At 53.1% G+C, this 18,342-nt stretch overlaps 2 protein-coding genes across 2 annotated transcripts in view; both read right to left on the bottom strand.

Annotated features, from left to right (window-relative positions):
• NECAB2 (N-terminal EF-hand calcium binding protein 2) overlaps positions 1 to 18,342 on the bottom strand; it is a 37,393-nt gene that overhangs the window by 17,590 nt on the left and 1,461 nt on the right. Inside the window, exons 2-5 of the mRNA XM_028477941.2 lie at positions 16,462 to 16,486; positions 9,142 to 9,250; positions 7,124 to 7,149; positions 6,856 to 6,953 (exon numbers count right to left, since the gene is read on the bottom strand). Coding sequence (XP_028333742.1) covers positions 6,856 to 6,953; positions 7,124 to 7,149; positions 9,142 to 9,250; positions 16,462 to 16,486 — 258 coding nt within the window. The remainder of the gene's footprint in view (positions 1 to 6,855; positions 6,954 to 7,123; positions 7,150 to 9,141; positions 9,251 to 16,461; positions 16,487 to 18,342) is intronic.
• Positions 17,344 to 18,342, bottom strand: part of OSGIN1 (oxidative stress induced growth inhibitor 1) — an 11,196-nt gene continuing 10,197 nt past the window's right edge. The window contains exon 8 of the mRNA XM_055078997.1: positions 17,344 to 17,428. Coding sequence (XP_054934972.1) covers positions 17,365 to 17,428 — 64 coding nt within the window. The 3' untranslated portion in view covers positions 17,344 to 17,364. The remainder of the gene's footprint in view (positions 17,429 to 18,342) is intronic.

The following is an 18,342-nucleotide window of genomic DNA, read 5'->3' as shown; positions in this document are numbered from 1 at the left end:
ATACCTGGAGAAAACCATAATTTGAAAAGATACACGCATCCCAATGTTCACTGCAGCACTATCTACAATAGCCAGGACATGGAAGCAACCTAAATGTCCATCAACAGAGGAATGGATAAAGAAAATGTGGTACATATATACAATGGAATATTTCTCAGATTGTCATCCCGAGTGAAATAAGTCAGAGAAAGACAAACATCATATGATATCGCTTCTATGTGGAATCTAAAAAAAGGGTACAAATGAACTTCTTTACAAAACAGAAACAGAGTCACAGATGTAAAAAACAAACTTATGGTTACCAGGGAGTAAGGGGGGAGAGGGATACATTGGGAGATTGGGATTGACATGTACACACTTCTACATATAAAATAGATAACTAATAAGGACCTACTGTATAGCACAGGGAACTCTACTCAATACTCTCTAATGGCCATTATGGGAAAAGAACCTTAAAAAGAGTGCATATATGTATAATTGATTCACTTTGCTGTACACGTGAAACTAACACAACATTGTAAATCAACTACACTCCAATAATAATTTTAAAAAAAAGACACATGCACCCCCAATGTTCACTGCAGCACTATTTACAATAGCCAAGACATGGAAGCAACCTAAATGGCTACTGACACAGGAAGGCATGAAAAAGATGTGGTACGTGTATACAGTGGAATATTACTCAGCCATAAAAAAAGAAAGAAAAAATGCCCTTTGCAGCAACATGGATGGACCTAGAGATTATCATACTAAGTGAAGTAAGCCAGAGAGAGGACAAATATCATGATATCGTTTACATGTAGAATCTAACAGGAAAAAAAAAGACACAAATGAACTTATTTCCAAAACAGAGGCTCACAGACACAGAAAACAAACTTATGGTTACCAAAGGGGAAAGGGTGGTGGGTGAAGGGATAAATTAGGAAGCTGGGATTAACAGATACACACTACTATATATAAAACAGATAACCAACAAGGACCTACTGTATAGCACAGGGAATGCTACTCAATATTATCTAATAACCTACAAGGGAAAAGAATCTGAAAAAGAAAAAAAAATATATATATATTTAAAACTGAATTGTGCTGTACACCTGAATCTTACACGATATTGCAAATCAACTATACTTCAATACAAAAGATTTTTTTTAAAGGAAAGAATTTAAAAAATAAATACAGGAGAAAACATACTGTATAAATTAAAATTAAATAAATGTGTCAGGGGCTCGTTTCTAGAAACAACTAATTAAAACAGGCAAAACTATGTTAAAGAAAAGTTTAAATGTAGCAATAGTACAAAATTTAAATCAAGACCTGAGCTGTAACAGCAGATGTTTTATTAAACGTAATCTGCATTATGTGCCTGTTTTGTTTCAATGTTTTAGAATTTTTTAAAAAAATCATAAGAACATACTATGCATAATCGATGATAAAACTGAACATGTCCATGGCAGTTTTGTTTAAAATATACTAAAATGAAAAAAAAAACAATAATAAAAATATAAAATCACAATTATAATAATCCCCTCCCCCTGTTTAGTACCTCAACCCAAGCCTATGGATTAATTCTTTCTATTTTTGAATAGAAACATGATTCTAAGTTAGAGAAGCTGATTCACACACAGAAAGATATTCAAAACCACCTACAATTTACTCCCTATCACCCAATCTCAATTCCTGATAGAGACAGAGATAAAACACTCAGTTAGTGACAAGATTCAGCAACGTGGTAAAAGAATAATGTACCAATTAGGGTTTATCACAGGAAGCTAAGGACTGTTCAATAGGAGAGAATCTAATAATAGAATCCACCCCATCAATAGTTTAAGAAAAATCATATGATCCCTGAAAAAAAAATACCAAAAAGGCATTTGAAAAAAATTTCACTACCACCCCCTAAGGCAACATTTAACGAAGGGAACACAAAAATATTTTTTAACAGACTGAAGAGGTTTCTAAAATAAGAGCTTCTATTAATATTATAATTAGTGAAGAACTACTAGAGAGATGCATTTGAACATCAGGAGCAAAACAAGGATGTCTGACGTAGTGCCGTTACAATGTTTGAGAATTCAGGGTAAACGCAACAGGACACAACAGAGAAACAGGAGGAACACATATCAGAAATGAAGACAGTAACTATACTAGTTAACAATGCTACTATGACTGCATATCTACAAAAGCAAATGAGTCACCTTAAATCAATGGATGCAAGGGAAGTATTTGAAATAATCAACGAGCTGCACTTCTCCAAACAAAAACTGGTTAGAAAACATGCAAGAAATGCCAGTCACCATTGTGACAACCTATCATAGCATCACCACCATCACTAGGAAATCATGCAGCCTTTGGAACACTCTAACAGCAAAAATCCTGCAAACTGCTTTAGGTTGTATTGGTAGATGTTAAAATCCTCTCCCTTTTCCCATCACATCAAAAAGAATAAAATACCTAGGAATAAAGCTACGTAAGGAGACAAAAGACCTGTACTCTGAAAACTGTAAGCCGCCGATGAAAGAAATCGAAGATGACACAAACAGATGCAAAGATATATCACGTTCTTGGATTGGAAGAATCAATATTGTCAAAGTGACTATACTATCCAAGGCAATCTACAGACTCAATGCAATCCCTATGAAATTAACAATGGCATTTTTCACAGAACTACAATAAAACATTTTTAAATTTGTGTGGAAACACAAAAGACCCTGAATAGCCAAAGCAATCCTGAGAAAGAAAAACAGCTGGAGGAATCAGGGTCCTTGACTTCAGAATATACTACAACTACAGTCATCAAAACAGTATGGTAATGGCACAAAAACAGAAATATAGATCAATGGAACAGGATAGAAAGCCCAGAGATAAACCCACTCACCTACGGTCACCTAATCTATGACAAAGGAGGCAAGAATGTACAATGGAGAAAAGACAGTCTCTTCAATAAGTGGTGCTGGGAAAACTGGATAGCAGTTTAAAAGAATGGTATTAGGATATTCTCTAACACCATACACAAAAATAAACTCGAAATGGACTAAAGACCTAAATGTAAGACTGGACACTATAAAACTCTTAGAGGAAAACATAGGCAGAACACTCTTTGACATAAATTGCAGCAATATCTTTTTTGATCCACCTCCTCGAGTAATGAAAATAAAACCAAAAATAAACAAATGGGACCTAATCAAACTTAAAAGCTTTTGCACAGCAAAGGAAACCATAAACAAAACAAAAAGACAACCCACAGAATGGGAGAAAATATTTGCAAACGAAGCAACCGACAAGGGCTTAATCTCCACAATATACAAATAGCTCATACAGCTCAATATCAAAAGAAACCAAACAATCCAATCAAAAAATGGGCAGAGGATCAAAGGAGACATTTCTCCAAAGAAGACATACAGATGGCCAAAAAGCACATGAAAAGATGCTCAACATCGCTAATTATCAGAGAAATGCAAATCAAAGCCTACAATCAGAGGGATTGGTGGCACAGTGGTTAAGAACCTGCCTGCCAATGCAGGGGGCATGGGTTCGACCCCTGGTCTGGGAAGATCCCACATGCCATGGAGCAACTAAGCCTGTGTGCCACAACTACTGAGCCTGTGCTCTACAGCCCGTGCTCCACAACAACAGAAGCCTGCACACCGCAACGAAGAGTAGCCCCAACTCGTTGCAACTAGAGAAAGCCTACGTGCAGCAACAAGGACCCAACACAGCCAAAAAAAACAAAAAAAAAAACAAAAAAAACCTACAATGAGGTATCACCTCACACGGTCAGAATGGCCATCATCAAAAGGTCTACAGACAACAAGTGCTGGAGAGGGTGTGGAGAAAAGGGAACCCTCTTGCACTGCTGGTGGGAATGTAAATTGATACAGCCACTATGGAGAACAGTATGGAGGTTCCTTAAAAAACTAAAAATAGAACTACCATATGACCCAACAATCCCACTACTGGACATATACCCTGAGAAAACCATAATTCAAAAAGAGCCATGTACCACAATGTTCATTGCAGCTCTATTTACAATAGCCAGGACAAGAAGCAACCTATGTGTCCATTGACAGATGAATGGATAAAGAAGATGTGGCACATATATACAATGGAATATTACTCAGCCATAAAAGAGAACAAAGTAATGTCATTTGCAGCAACATGGATGGACCTAGAGATGATCATACTAACTGAAGTCAGAGAAAAACAAACATCATACGATACCGCTCATATGTGAAATCTAGTTTTTAAAAAAATGATACAAATGAACTTATTTACAACACAGAAACAGACTCACAGATATCAAAATCAAACTTACGGCTACCAAAGAGGAAACACGAGGGGAAGTGATAAATTAGGAGGCTGGGATTAATATATACACACTATTATAAATAAAATGGATAACTAGTACGAACCTACTGCATAGCACAGGGAACACTACTCAATATTCTGTAACAACCTATATGGGAAAAGAATGTGAAAGATAATGGATATATATAAATATATATAACATTCATTTTGCTGTACACCTGAAACTAACACAACATTGTAAACCAAGTATACTCCGATAGAAATTTTTTAAACAGCCAAAAAAACACAATATTTTGAAGAGATTAAAAAAAGCCAGAAACAGATTTACAGATATTGACAAGAAACTTAGGGTTAACAAAGGGGAAACGTGGGGAGGCGGGAGGGATAAATCAGGAGCTTGGGATTAACATACACACACTACTACATATAAGATAGATAACCAACAAGGACCTACTGTATAGCACAGAGAACTCTACTCAATAATCTGTGATAACGTATATGAGAAAAGAATCTGAAAAACAATGAATATATGTATAACTGAATCACTTTGCTGTATACCTGAAACTAACACGGCATTGTAAGTCAACTATACTCCAATAAAATTTAAAAAATAAAATAAAATCGTCTCTTGATAGAGAATTGTGTCACATCTCTGAATAGTTATGCCCAAAGACCAAGAAACAAGTATGCGTTTTAATAATACGGAAGACAACATTGCTGGGCAGTGGCTCCATTCCCAGATTTGAAAACTGAGGCTCAAGGCAGTGAGTTCAATCGCAAGGAGTCCCATGTGGGCATCCAGTGTGCCTCACTCAGCCGTGAGGAGCGGAGCTGGGGCTGACACACTGCGCAAGGGTTCCAGAGCTTGGGGGCTTTCCATGCTGCCTTCTAACCCCCTGCCCATCTCGATACTTTCAGAATATCAAATAGTGTCCAAGGATGAACAATGAAAGGGAACTGGTCTCATACAACATTAAAATATACTTCAAACACCAAGACTCAAAACAGCATGACGCTAGGACACAAATGGAAATGTGGGTTCGTGGAGGTTCAGGATCAAGCCCAGCTGCTTTTGGATATATGGGAAGAAAGAGATTCTCCAACACCTGGTAGAGCAGGAACCGAGTAGCATCTGAACAAAACATACAGAACTGATTTTTCCTATGACTGGGCACACAATAGGGGCCTAATGATACTAAGAGTCACCTTTGCTCTGTGCCAGACCCTGTGCTAAGCAGCTTACAGACCTTTTACTTTGTTCAGTCCTTGTAAGGACTCTATAAGGTGAATGCTCCCATTCCACAGATGGAGAAACTGAGGTTCAGAAAGAGAAGTGACTGGCTGGGGTCCTTCAGCCTGGTCTGGCTGACTTCATCAGCTAAGCTCCCTGGCCTCAAGCAGCAGGTGGGGCTGGTCTTTCCTGAGCTCCCACAGCTCAGGTAGGCTGCACGCCCTCGGGCATTACATGTCCATCACAGCGTGGCCCACTCCCTCCTACACGCCGTGGTCAGCTTGGTCCCACATGCTGTGCTCCATACCTCCGGCCAGGTCCCTGACTCAGTTTCCCCTCCCATTTCAGCAGGAAGCTCTGGCTGTCTGGCCACGACCCTACAGGGTTCACCCTTCCGAGCTTGTTTCCATAGTTATGAAAGCTATGTTTCCATGGTTATGTCACTTATAGTTATGAGTGACTGTCGCTACCCACAGGGTTGCTGGGGGGATTAAGTGAGCGTTTAATCCTGGCTGTCACAGATCCTCAGGAAATTCACGGTGACTCTTCTCCGTGGATACAGAGAAGGAACACACCCCACTGCTCCCCCCGGAAGCACCAGCCAGAGCCGGTGCAGACTCACAGGTGAGAAGCGGAGCTGGGAGGCGGGCTGCTTATGCCCATCTGAGCTACAATGACGCCCAGCCCACACCCTGCCCCATCTCCCTCCGTCTGCCCTCCTCCAGGGCATAAATGCCAACGAGGAGGCGACAGGCCTGCGGGCACAGACTCTGAAGCCACACCCGAGCCCTCTCTCCAGGACACGCAGAGTCCTGGCCCCGACTCCCTCCCAGCACTCCTAATGGATCCACTGCCCAGCTCACGTCTCCTGGTCCGGATACGGCGTCCTCACCCCAGACACCCTCAGGTTCCCGGTCAAGCTCAGATGCTCAAATCCACCCCCATCCCACCCCATCCGTAACCCTGTAAAGGGCATGGCATCGTCAGGTCTGACACCTGCCCAAGGACCCTGGGGTCCTCAGTGGGACTGCCGCTCCCTTTCTAGGACTCCATCCCAGGACCAAGCGCAACTGTGGGAAAGGGCCTCACGCTCTGAACCAGACACCGCTAGACAGCGTCAGTCACCAAGCCACTCCCCGCACTTCACAGTTTCCCTCACTCTCTCCAGGAGCCCCAAGCAAGGCCCACTTCAGAGCCAGATCCGCCCAACACTTGTCACCACCAATCCTGGCACCCGTGCGTGAGGACGCTCCGGGGAAGTGGAGACCCGAACCGGCACTCGAGCCCTGGACCCGCACGGGCCACCCACGCCCGCTGACCTTCTTGGTGTAGCCCATGGCCTTCAGGACAGAGTGATTCAAGGTCTCCAGGGAGGCCAGGACGTCCTCGTAGTCCCCCATGTGGTCCACAAAGTAATCTGGGGGAAGGGAAGGCGGGGGTCAAAGGTCACAGGAGGATCACGCCCCGCCCCCTGGGCCCTCTCACCAATCGCATCTGTGCCCCTCACTCACTGCCCCTCCCCAGTCCCCTCCCCTCACAAAAACCACAGCCCACCCAAGCCTCGGTCCCTGCACAGCCAGCACCTACCACACAGCTCCTTGGTGTCCACATGGCTGCAGAGAGAGAGACGACGAGAGGCGCTCAGAGACTAGCCTGTCCCGTGCCTCCCGCCCTCCTTCCCTCCCTAGCGAGCACAGCCTAGTGTAGCTGGTAAAACACCTCCCGGGCCTCTTCTCTTTTCATCCTCTGTGCCGGCACCGTGACCCCGGCTTTACAGATGCGGGAACAGCAGGTGAAGGATGCCGCCCCCTCCAGAGGGTTCCATGTCTGTGCGTCTGTCTGACCCCTTCGCCATGCTTCCCCCACCCCTTGCCTCTCCCAAAGCCTGCCCACCACATCAGCAGCAGATGGGGCTAAACCGGGGGCTGGGAAAAGGGAGGGGAATAGCCCATGGCTATTACAGGCTGTCAACAAAACTCTCACGCGACGCACTGCCCCGGGCATCCCTGCCTGCCGGGTCCTGGGCTCTGCTGGGGGTGCGGGTTGCCCTCTTTGCTCTCCCTCTAGGCCTGGGACGCTCCTGTCCTTCCTCAGAGGAGGCCTAGCACAAGAAGGCCACCCACGCCGGGGAAGGCGCAGGCGGCAGCCTCAGAACGCAGACACGGCGGGGCGGTGTGCTGGCGGCGGACGCCAAGGGACCCGAGCTTTGTGCAGGTTCTGATAACCTTCCCTTTCTGGGCCCCAGTTCCCTCACTGAGAGACGCCGGCCTACAGAGTGAGCCGGCTTCATCAAGAGGCTTCTGGGAAAAGGCTCTGCAAACTCTGTCTTGGAGTTTCCCCCAATCCGCATCACCTGGTGAAAAGTTCTGACAAGTCCTGCAGAAACGAAGCCTGCTTAACTGTGCTCAGAGCAGCACTTCACCGACCTTTCTGAGCCGTGTGAACGGTTTGGGGCAGAAAACCTGTTTAGCATCCCAAGCAGGGGGTGTTTACAGCTCACACTCTGGGGAACGTTGGAAAGAAAACACCCAAAGGTCTTTAGAGGTCTGGCTTTGCTAGTTGGAAGTCCGCCCGCCTGCCCGCCCGCGCGCGCGCGCGCGCGCACTCACATACGCTCCCCACTGCCGCCTCCTCCCAGACCCAGCTGCCCGAATGAGGGATAATCGACAGCACCTGCGGCAGCCCTTTCAAGCTCCCCGGGGCGCTGCAGGAACTGCTCAGACTCTCCATCTCGCTCCAGAAACAAAGGCCTCCCCTGGAGTCTGCGGCAGCCGTTTCTTTCAAGGGGCCTTTCCCCCCTCCGCCTGCCCCAGCCTGGCTCCCAGGACGCTCAGCCCCACCTCTGGCCCCAGGAGCCCCCGTGCTGTGTCCCTGGCCAACGGGCCTGGTGGCAGCTCCTCGTCCAGACCGTCTCTAGCCTGTCACAGGGGACCCCAGCTTATCAAATCTGCTCCAAACAGCCCCGAGGAACTCAGGTGTGGAGTGGAGAAGGGGGCTCGGGCCTCACCTGCCTGAGGATCACTCGGAGAGGGCGAGGCTGGCGTCAGGCTGGGAAGGGTCGGGTACGGGAGAGTAGAATGAGCACTTTGCACTCGATTTAGGGATTTAGAGTTTTAGGGTTGGGGCCAGAGTTTGGGATTGATTGAGACACAGGTTAGGGTTCCGGCTGGGTTGGAGAAAAGGTGATTAGGTACAGGGTGAGAAGGAGAGTTCAGGTCAGAGTGATGATCAGTTTGGTTTAAGATGGATCCGGTGAGGATAAGGACCACAGAGCTCGCGGTGAGACCTGGGATATGCACGAGGCGTCGGGGTCAGAGCTAGGTTAAGGTGGCTCATCCCTCCCTTTCGTTATCCGGTGTGTATTCTGCAAATCTACGGTCTCTCCATGTGTGCTCAGAAAAGACAAACACTTGCCAACGCAGTATCAACCTGTCCACTCCCCAGATCCGCCCGGCCAGCCGGGGCCAAACAGAGGGGACTTCTGGATTAGCTGGTCTGGGGACTTTGAGGTCTCCGTGCCTCCAGGGGAGTGAGCAGTGGAGACTGGCCACTGCGAGAGAAGGGAAACGCTGCCTCCCGGCCCCAGCCCCCAGGACTTAGCTCACTTGGTATTGTCAGAGTCGATGGTGTGGAAGAGACCCTCTAGTTCTTTCTCGTTGAGGACGCCATCTGCAAAGAAGAGCTGGAATTCCTCCAAGGATAACTTCCCGTCATCTGCGAGGAAGGGGTGGGGGGAGAGCAACTGGTGTCTAACAGATGGGACACCCCCAGACCCAGACAATTCCCAAATCAACAGAGAAACTCCAGCCAGGTAATCCCCGCCTGCCCCGCTAATTCCCAAACTAGCAGATAAACCCCAGCTCAGATCATCCCTGACGGTGCCGCTAATCCAAATTAAGCAGCCAATTCCAGTTCACGGAGATCACGGACTGATCTAGCTAATTCCCAAACCAACAGACCAACACCATTTACAGATAATCCCCAAACCAGCAAATGCTGGGGCCTGTTAAGCCCCACACAGTCAACAAGTAGGTAAAGCACACCTGAGCCTGTCAGGCAACCTTCTCTCCCAGTCACCTGACCACCTGGAGGCAGTCTGATGACCCCTCTCTGTTGGTTCCAAAAGCCCAGATAACCTCCGCACGCTTTGATCATCTCCGCCTCAGCACCCAGGTCCGGATTCTGGGGAGGCAATGACCCCTCTCCACTCTGCCTTCGCAGGGTCTGACGTGAGCCCGCTGCCAACGGTGGCACTCACTGGGCCACGGATGCAGCCCTGAGGATACCAAACCCCGGGGGAGGTGGTGCCAGGCCCGGGGCTCTGGGATGGGGAGGGCCTGGGCTCTGGACAGGGGCCCCTCACAGCTGACATATCTGTCCCAACGCTTCCCTCCCCGTCTCACCTCTTCGGCCTCCACTTGCGGTTGCCCTGGGTACCAGCATCTGCTGGGGAAGTTCTCATGGGTTGGGGGCAGCCGGGCCCCTGAGAGAGGGGCTCCCAGCAGAACTCCAGCGACTCCCCAAGCTTCCGGCCTCCGCTCCTCCCACCTGGGCTCTCCTGCTCACGTGCACCCACCTCCCCATCCCATCCCGGAAGCCACAGCCCCCTCCTCACTGATCTTAGACAGCTTCCTGCTCCTCCTTAAAGGGGCCGCATCTGTGGGACACAGCGGAGGTCAGGGAAACGGGTGAGCCCCAGCCCCTCTCTGCAGACCCCCTTCATTACTTCTGGCAAGTCTGCAGTCAAAGCCCTCGAGAGCCCACATGGCACGTGGTGTGGATTAGAAAGAAACGCGCTTCCTGATGGGGGGCTGGGGAGATGCAGTACAGCATCAGAGCACGTGAGGGGAGGGCCGTGCAGGCTGGATCTGAGGCCCTCAATTCTCTCAAGTAGCTGCCCTTGAGCAGGGCACAACCCGCCCAATCACACACGGCAGACCTACTTGGACCCAGGCAGAAGCCGCTCGTACATTTTAAAGGCGCTGGAGCTTCTATCTCTGCTGCCAACAGCTCTGCAGGGGCTCAAAGTAGGGCAACTTTGAGTAGGGAGAGGGAGATCCTCAGGCCTTGCGCTGGGCTCCGCTCCGCCCGTGTTCAGAGAGGGGGAACATGGGAGAGTGGGCACGGGCTTGCACGTGGGGGGCTGGGGCAATGTCCAGCGTGCCTCCAACTTCCTGTCTCAGGTGCTCAGGTTTGTTTTGTTTTCTTTCGCTTTCTCGGCCTTGCCCGCACAGCATGCGGGATCTTAGCTCCCGACCAGGGATCGGACCTGTGCTCCCTGCAGTGGGAGCTCGCAGTGCTAACCACTGAACCACCAGGGAATTCTCCCAGCTCATGTTTTAATGTCACAGACGGGAGAATGAATTTCTAACTTTCAAAACCCAGAGTCCCCCCAAAACAAAGCAATCCCCCCCATTCACACATAAAGACCCAGAAACCAACCAAAACAGTGCACGATACCAGCCGTGACACACATAAATGCTAAGTTATGGTTTTTTGTCTTCTGTGAGAGAGGACACTTTCCAGGTTTCCTTTAACAAGACTGATGATGAGCCAGGGAGCAACCAGGGCAGACACACAGGCTCTGTGTGTTCACGCATCTAGTCCTCACAACACCCCACGACATAGGTATACCATCATCTCCAGTTTACAGAGCAGAGAGGCACAGAGCAGTTCTGGGACTTGCCCAGGTCCCTCAGCGGGAGGTTGAACCCAGGCCACCTGGCTCCTGAGTCCATGCTCCCAACCCAACCTGGGGCAGGGTCTTGTGTCGAGACCCCCAGCCACAGGGCTAGATGGAAAAGCCAAAGCCAAGTCTGGACTCAGTGGAAGCGTGCTGTGATTGATTAGTCATGTCTGCCACGGGCACGGCACCATCCCTGCCACCATCTCCTTCTGTGCATCCAGGCACCACCATCCAGTCTGCACTCAGGAGAACAGGCAGAGAGAGGCCCGCCAGGCTTCCTGAGCACAAAGCCTTCTCGGTGACATTTAGATTGAAAGTCCCACCACAGCCCTACTGAACCCAGATCAGCTAATGAGGGAAGCAACATCTGCCAGGGCCTCTGTCCAATTAGAGGAGCGAGAGGGCCTATCACCTCCAGGATCCCCCCACTCCCCGCCCCAGCGGGCCCTTTGCAGGTGTCCTCACTAATTAGCATGAGCTCAGCCTCTGTTGCAGTGACCTTTCAAATGCCAGGAGTCTGCCAGCGTCCCTGTTCCCTGGAGGAAACGCAGTCTGGCACCCACCCCTCCACAGGCCGCCACACCACCCTTCCAGGTCCTACACCCCAGGCTGCCCGGCAGGCACCCCACCCTCTGCCTCCAGGCGGGGGCCACGCCCAGCCTCCAGCTCCACCTCCACGAAGACGCCTCTGTCCTGGGAGCCACCAGGCCAGGCCAGCCCGAGCCGAAGCCCTTGTTCCTGTGATCCCAAAGGCCAATTCCACTCCAACCCGCGGCCTGGTGCCACGGCAGGCGTCTTGCTTCCGTGGACAGCTGGGGCAGAGCCAGTATCCGTTCCCTGCCCACACGATATTGGCAAAGTGGGCTGGGCTCAATCAGAACCGCCCGGTCTGCTCCCCAACTGAGAATCTGCAATCTTTGACTTGTCCTCTCTGAGCCTTGATTTTTGACACCTGTAGAAAAGGGGGCGATGCTTCTCCCACTAGGAGCCCAGGGAGCGTCAAACGAGGCCTAGGAACGTCCTGGTGCCTGATAGATGCTCCACAGCTGCGGGCAGTCTCCACCAGACGGTGAATGCCCCGTGAAGCACGGGGTGAGAATCAAACGCTTGTTGACAAACCAAGGCCCGTCTTCCAAGGCACTCAACGCTCATCAGCTGGTGTGAGGGCTCACCGGCTCCTCACAGCATGCCAAGACCCCAGCTTCGCTCCACCCCCCGTGCCAGCCCCTCGAAGCGGGTACTAGTATGATTATCCCCACTTACAGATGGGGACACTGAGACCCTGAGAGTTTGGTGATCGGCCTGAGGTCACAGAGCTGGTAGGCGGCTGAGCCCCGGCAGCCCCTGCAGCAAAGCGGGGGCCCTACCTCCTCCTCACAGGCCCGGGAAGCTTCCTGGGAACCAGAATCACACTCCCCATTAACCCTGGTGACGACCCCCCACGGCCACTGGTGCTGGCCAGGAAGACTAAGGCCCCAGGGGCAGGAGTGGGCTTGGGCTCCGCCTCTGTGCGGACCGCAGGAGCCAAGTCGGGGGTCCCCGCAGCTGTGCTCAGGGGCGGAAACACGGCCTCTGATGGGCCGGGGTGCAGGGGGGAGGGGATGAGCAACGAGGATGAAACCCCACCTGTGCCTGAAGGGAGACCAGGGTGCCACCCGCCCACCCACAGAGACATACACACACACACTGCAAAGGTTCCTGCAGAGCTAACCACCAGGAAGACACACACACACAGCGACACACACACAGCTCCACACACACCCCCTTGGTATGTACAGCAACAGTCGGAGACGGCCATTCAACCCTCACGTGCACACACACTCTCAAAAGCATGAATGGTGATGGGCAGCCAGACCCACACGGCTGCATCCCAGGGACGCACACACCGCACTCCCAGCGGTGAATGAGTCCGTCACCTGTAAGCCAGCAGCCGTTTACTGAGGACCTACTGTGTGCCGGGCCCACGACACGAACAAGCCCAAATCCCTCCCTGGAAAAACCTCATCATCTGCTGAGGGGCGTGGCCACCCCCCCCACCCCACAGGCCGTCTGCACAAGAGAAGGTAGAGAGAGGCCCCGCCAAACCCCCTTCTCTAGTCTCTGACGCTGTTCAGGCCGCAATGCCACAACGATTTCTCGAGTGCCACTCAAGTCCCCCCACCACGTCCCTCTCCTTCCTTCTTGCTCCATAGGGAACTGCTCCATCTAATGGTCCTATATCCCAAGAGGCCTGGGAGGGGCCACCGTCACACCCAGGGATGGTGGGTGAGGCAGGGAGACCCCTGGGTACTAGCTTCCAGCCCAGGGCTGTTCCCCAAGGTCTCATGCTCTACCCCACAACACAGGGCGGGGACAGCTCAAAGGTAACTCCCAGGGTCAGGAGGGAGGGGTGCTGGGGCCCAGGGGAGCGCTGCCATCTTGACCTCCAGCCCACGCACGCACGAGAGGGCCTGGGACCTGAAGGCCCTGGGCGGGTGGGCAAGCGATGGGCCATCTGTTCCCCACTCCTTCCCCAGCACGGGCTTTGATATTTAATTAGTATTTTCTCAATGGATGAATAAATCAACACTGAGCACTGCCTGCTTCTCTTTTAAAGGCCTGGGGCCACGGCAGGCGTCTTGCTTCCGTGGACAGCTGGGGCAGAGCCAGCATCCGTTCCCTGCCCACACGATATTGGCAAAGTGGGCTGGGCTCAATCAGAACCGCCCGGTCTGCTCCCCAACTGAGAATCTGCAATCTTTGACTTGTCCTCTCTGAGCCTTGATTTTTGACACCTGTAGAAAAGGGGGCGATGCTTCTCCCACTAGGAGCCCAGGGAGCGTCAAACGAGGCCTAGGAACGTCCTGGTGCCTGATAGATGCTCCACAGCTGCGGGCAGTCTCCACCAGACGGTGAATGCCCCGTGAAGCACGGGGTGAGAATCAAACGCTTGTTGACAAACCAAGGCCCGTCTTCCAAGGCACTCAACGCTCATCAGCTGGTGTGAGGGCTCGCCGGCTCCTCACAGCATGCCAAGACCCCAGCTTCGCTCCACCCCCCGTGCCAGCCCCTCGAAGCGGGTACTAGTATGATTATCCCCACTTACAGATGGGGACACTGAGACCCTGAGAGTTTGGTGATCGGCCTGAGGTCACAGAGCTGGTAGGCGGCTGAGCCCCGGCAGCCCCTGCAGCAAAGCGGGGGCCCTACCTCCTCCTCACAGGCCCGGGAAGCTTCCTGGGAACCAGAATCACACTCCCCATTAACCCTGGTGACGACCCCCCACGGCCACTGGTGCTGGCCAGGAAGACTAAGGCCCCAGGGGCAGGAGTGGGCTTGGGCTCCGCCTCTGTGCGGACCGCAGGAGCCAAGTCGGGGGTCCCCGCAGCTGTGCTCAGGGGCGGAAACACGGCCTCTGATGGGCCGGGGTGCAGGGGGGAGGGGATGAGCAACGAGGATGAAACCCCACCTGTGCCTGAAGGGAGACCAGGGTGCCACCCGCCCACCCACAGAGACATACACACACACACTGCAAAGGTTCCTGCAGAGCTAACCACCAGGAAGACACACACACACAGCGACACACACACAGCTCCACACACACCCCCTTGGTATGTACAGCAACAGTCGGAGACGGCCATTCAACCCTCACGTGCACACACACTCTCAAAAGCATGAATGGTGATGGGCAGCCAGACCCACACGGCTGCATCCCAGGGACGCACACACCGCACTCCCAGCGGTGAATGAGTCCGTCACCTGTAAGCCAGCAGCCGTTTACTGAGGACCTACTGTGTGCCGGGCCCACGACACGAACAAGCCCAAATCCCTCCCTGGAAAAACCTCATCATCTGCTGAGGGGCGTGGCCACCCCCCCCACCCCACAGGCCGTCTGCACAAGAGAAGGTAGAGAGAGGCCCCGCCAAACCCCCTTCTCTAGTCTCTGACGCTGTTCAGGCCGCAATGCCACAACGATTTCTCGAGTGCCACTCAAGTCCCCCCACCACGTCCCTCTCCTTCCTTCTTGCTCCATAGGGAACTGCTCCATCTAATGGTCCTATATCCCAAGAGGCCTGGGAGGGGCCACCGTCACACCCAGGGATGGTGGGTGAGGCAGGGAGACCCCTGGGTACTAGCTTCCAGCCCAGGGCTGTTCCCCAAGGTCTCATGCTCTACCCCACAACACAGGGCGGGGACAGCTCAAAGGTAACTCCCAGGGTCAGGAGGGAGGGGTGCTGGGGCCCAGGGGAGCGCTGCCATCTTGACCTCCAGCCCACGCACGCACGAGAGGGCCTGGGACCTGAAGGCCCTGGGCGGGTGGGCAAGCGATGGGCCATCTGTTCCCCACTCCTTCCCCAGCACGGGCTTTGATATTTAATTAGTATTTTCTCAATGGATGAATAAATCAACACTGAGCACTGCCTGCTTCTCTTTTAAAAAGTTCACCACCCATCTCCTTCCTGCATTTCCCCAACAGCCCAGGGAAGCAGACAGGTTACGTGTTATCACCCCGCTTTACAGATGGCAAAACTGAGGCCTGGAGAGGGGCTGTGCCTTGGTTAAAGTCCGTAGAGAGTTGCTTCCGGCCCAAGAATAATGACTATGGTATTTATACAAACGCTCTCTGCGGCCACTGTGAGGCTCAGGTGGGCCTTGGTAAACCTTGTTATCTTCTGGCCCCTGCCTTCCAGAAAGGTCCAGGGTGGAACATCTCCAGCAAGTCAGGAGAAGTGGAGTGTCCTGAATTCACTGGCCACGACAATGTGCTCACTTTGTTCGGGAAGCCGCGTGAAGTGGGGAAATCTGCTGGGGTCCGCAGCAGAGCTTCGACTGTCTTCATGCAGCTGGGTGACCCCGGGCAAGTCACAGAACCTCTCTGGGCCACTACGGAGTTGACAGAATGGGGGCAACAGCACCGACTGTATCAGGTGGCTTTGAGGAGGTGTGCCAGGGCCTGGGAAGGGCCTGCAGTGAGGCTGGGGGCTTCCTGGGCCCCCGCCTGGGTTGCTCTGGTCCAGCCCAGCTGCATGAGATTAAAGTACATCAAGCATTTACCATAGACAAGGCATCACAGCATCACCAGCACCTGCTCTCTGAATCCGCACGGCTCCCCTGCTAAGTAGGAGCTACAGGGAGTGCCACTGTAAGATGGGGAAACTGAGGAACAGAGCCAGGATTCAGAGTCCTGCACTCGCAATCAGAAAGAGTCAGGTCCCCTGCACTCGCAACCAGAAGGAGTCAGCCTGGGAGGGAAACTCACCATTTTTGTCCGCACGGCGGAAAATCTGCAGAGAAGAGAGGTCGAATCAGCGCTGGCCCGGAAGGGGCAGGCTTCTGACCACCGCCCCCAACCCCAGGTGGTCCTGGGGAAGCGGGGCCGCTTCTCCCTCCCCGGGGAGGACACCCTGGCTGGGATCCAGGGGCGGGAGGGTGTTTCAGGCAGAGGTCCTCCCGCCGCCTGCGTGGAAGCAGCTGCCCACTCTCCCCTCTGTACCGGCAGCCTGCCCACGGCCACGCTGACACACGCACACATGCGCGTGGATACACGCTCACACCCATCACGTGCTTGCGTGTCTGCTTCCAGAGCTATGGGTCTGTGGGTCTGTGGGCTGCACGCCCTGTCGGACGCTCAGTCGCACACTCAGAATTCCTGTCTCATGGATGCAGCCACTTGCCTTATACCTCCCCCCCTCCAGGACCCCTCGGGACCCTGGTTTCCTCCAGGGAGGTTGGGTTAAGTCTGAACAGAGGTTCTGCTAAGAGAACCTCGAGGCCTGATGACTGGATCAGCCAGGGCAGAACTGGATTATTTTGGGGGATGGGGGAGTGGGTAGGAGCAGGCTGCCAGGAGCTCAGAAATCTAGGTGCAGATGCAAGGTTCCGGCTGCCACGGGAAGGGGAAGAGGGGGGAGGGGGGAGGGGGGAAGGGGGAGCCCAATCCCCTCCAGCCTCAGCTGAAACCAGATAACTCCTCCTCCTGGTGTTTTGGGGACCTAGAAAGCCTTGCTGATGGAAGGAGGAGAGGGAGGCAGGGCCCCTGTGGGTGACCATCACACCTTCAAGGACAGAGCCCCCTAGCCCGCTCCCTCCAAGCAAGGGGCAGGCATCCATCATCAAGCACCTGGGGCTGTGACAAACCAAAGCAGCAGCTCCGGAAGGCTTCTCAACCAACTCCCCTTCCTTTAGCTGAACCCTGAGTCCTCGGCACGGGGCAGCAGCCCCTGGGGCTGAGGCAGAAAAGGGAGCGGTTATCAGAACCCCAGCCTGAGCACCCCACACGCCTGCTCCCGACGGCAAGGGTCCCAGAGGCGGGGGTCCCACCTTCAGGTGCCCGCGCCGGCGTGAGCCTTAAACAAGTGGCTGACACGACCACGTGACGTGGCCCCCATGCCTGCTCATCACCCCACTTCACAGATGAGGAAATGGAGGCTCAGAGCCAGCTCGTGGCCAGCATGCGAGGACTCCAGAGCCCACCTCCAGTCCTGTGAGAACCGGGAGAGGTCTGGACAGGTCTTCCCTGCAAGGGCGGCCCAGGACTTGCAGCTGTGAACGCTGCTGGGGCTTTGAGAGGGTTCAGCTGTGCAAGTGCGTGTCGGGCTGTGTGTGAGCCTGTTTCGGGGGGCACTGAGCCACAGGCACTCACAGCACAGATCCCCCTTCCCTGCCCAGCGCCAGCTATGGGCTCCAGGAGGAAGGGGAGAGCGGAAATCCACGCTCCCCCCACTCACAACGATGTGTGATACACACACACACACACACAGCCCTCTCCCAGAAACCCACGATGCACAAGCGAGGCACCCCAGCCCGCGGTCACCCACCACACAGGACACCCTCACTGGGACATGCACACCCAACTGCCATGCTGCCCCTTGGGGGGCAAAGCTCCTTCCACCTCCCCCCGGCACTCTACAGGGACGTCCATCCTGTAGAATGTCCCTCCTACGGTGGGGAGTGGGTGGGAGGGCGAGGTGGGGCGGTTTGGGCCCCGGAGGGGGATGGACGGGGGAGAGGAGAGGAGAGGAGAGGGCGGGAGGGTGGGGAAGGGAATGACGGAGCTCAGAGTGGATGGGGGTCCCCAGAGGGGTCCCGGCTCAGGGAGGACGGGGGATGGCTCCGCCTCTGCTGACAGGAGACGGGAAGA

This window comes from Physeter macrocephalus, chromosome 17, assembly GCF_002837175.3.
Source record: "Physeter macrocephalus isolate SW-GA chromosome 17, ASM283717v5, whole genome shotgun sequence".
In the NCBI taxonomy this organism is placed as follows: Eukaryota; Metazoa; Chordata; class Mammalia; order Artiodactyla; family Physeteridae; genus Physeter; species Physeter macrocephalus.
This window is presented reverse-complemented; position numbering and strand designations above follow the sequence as displayed.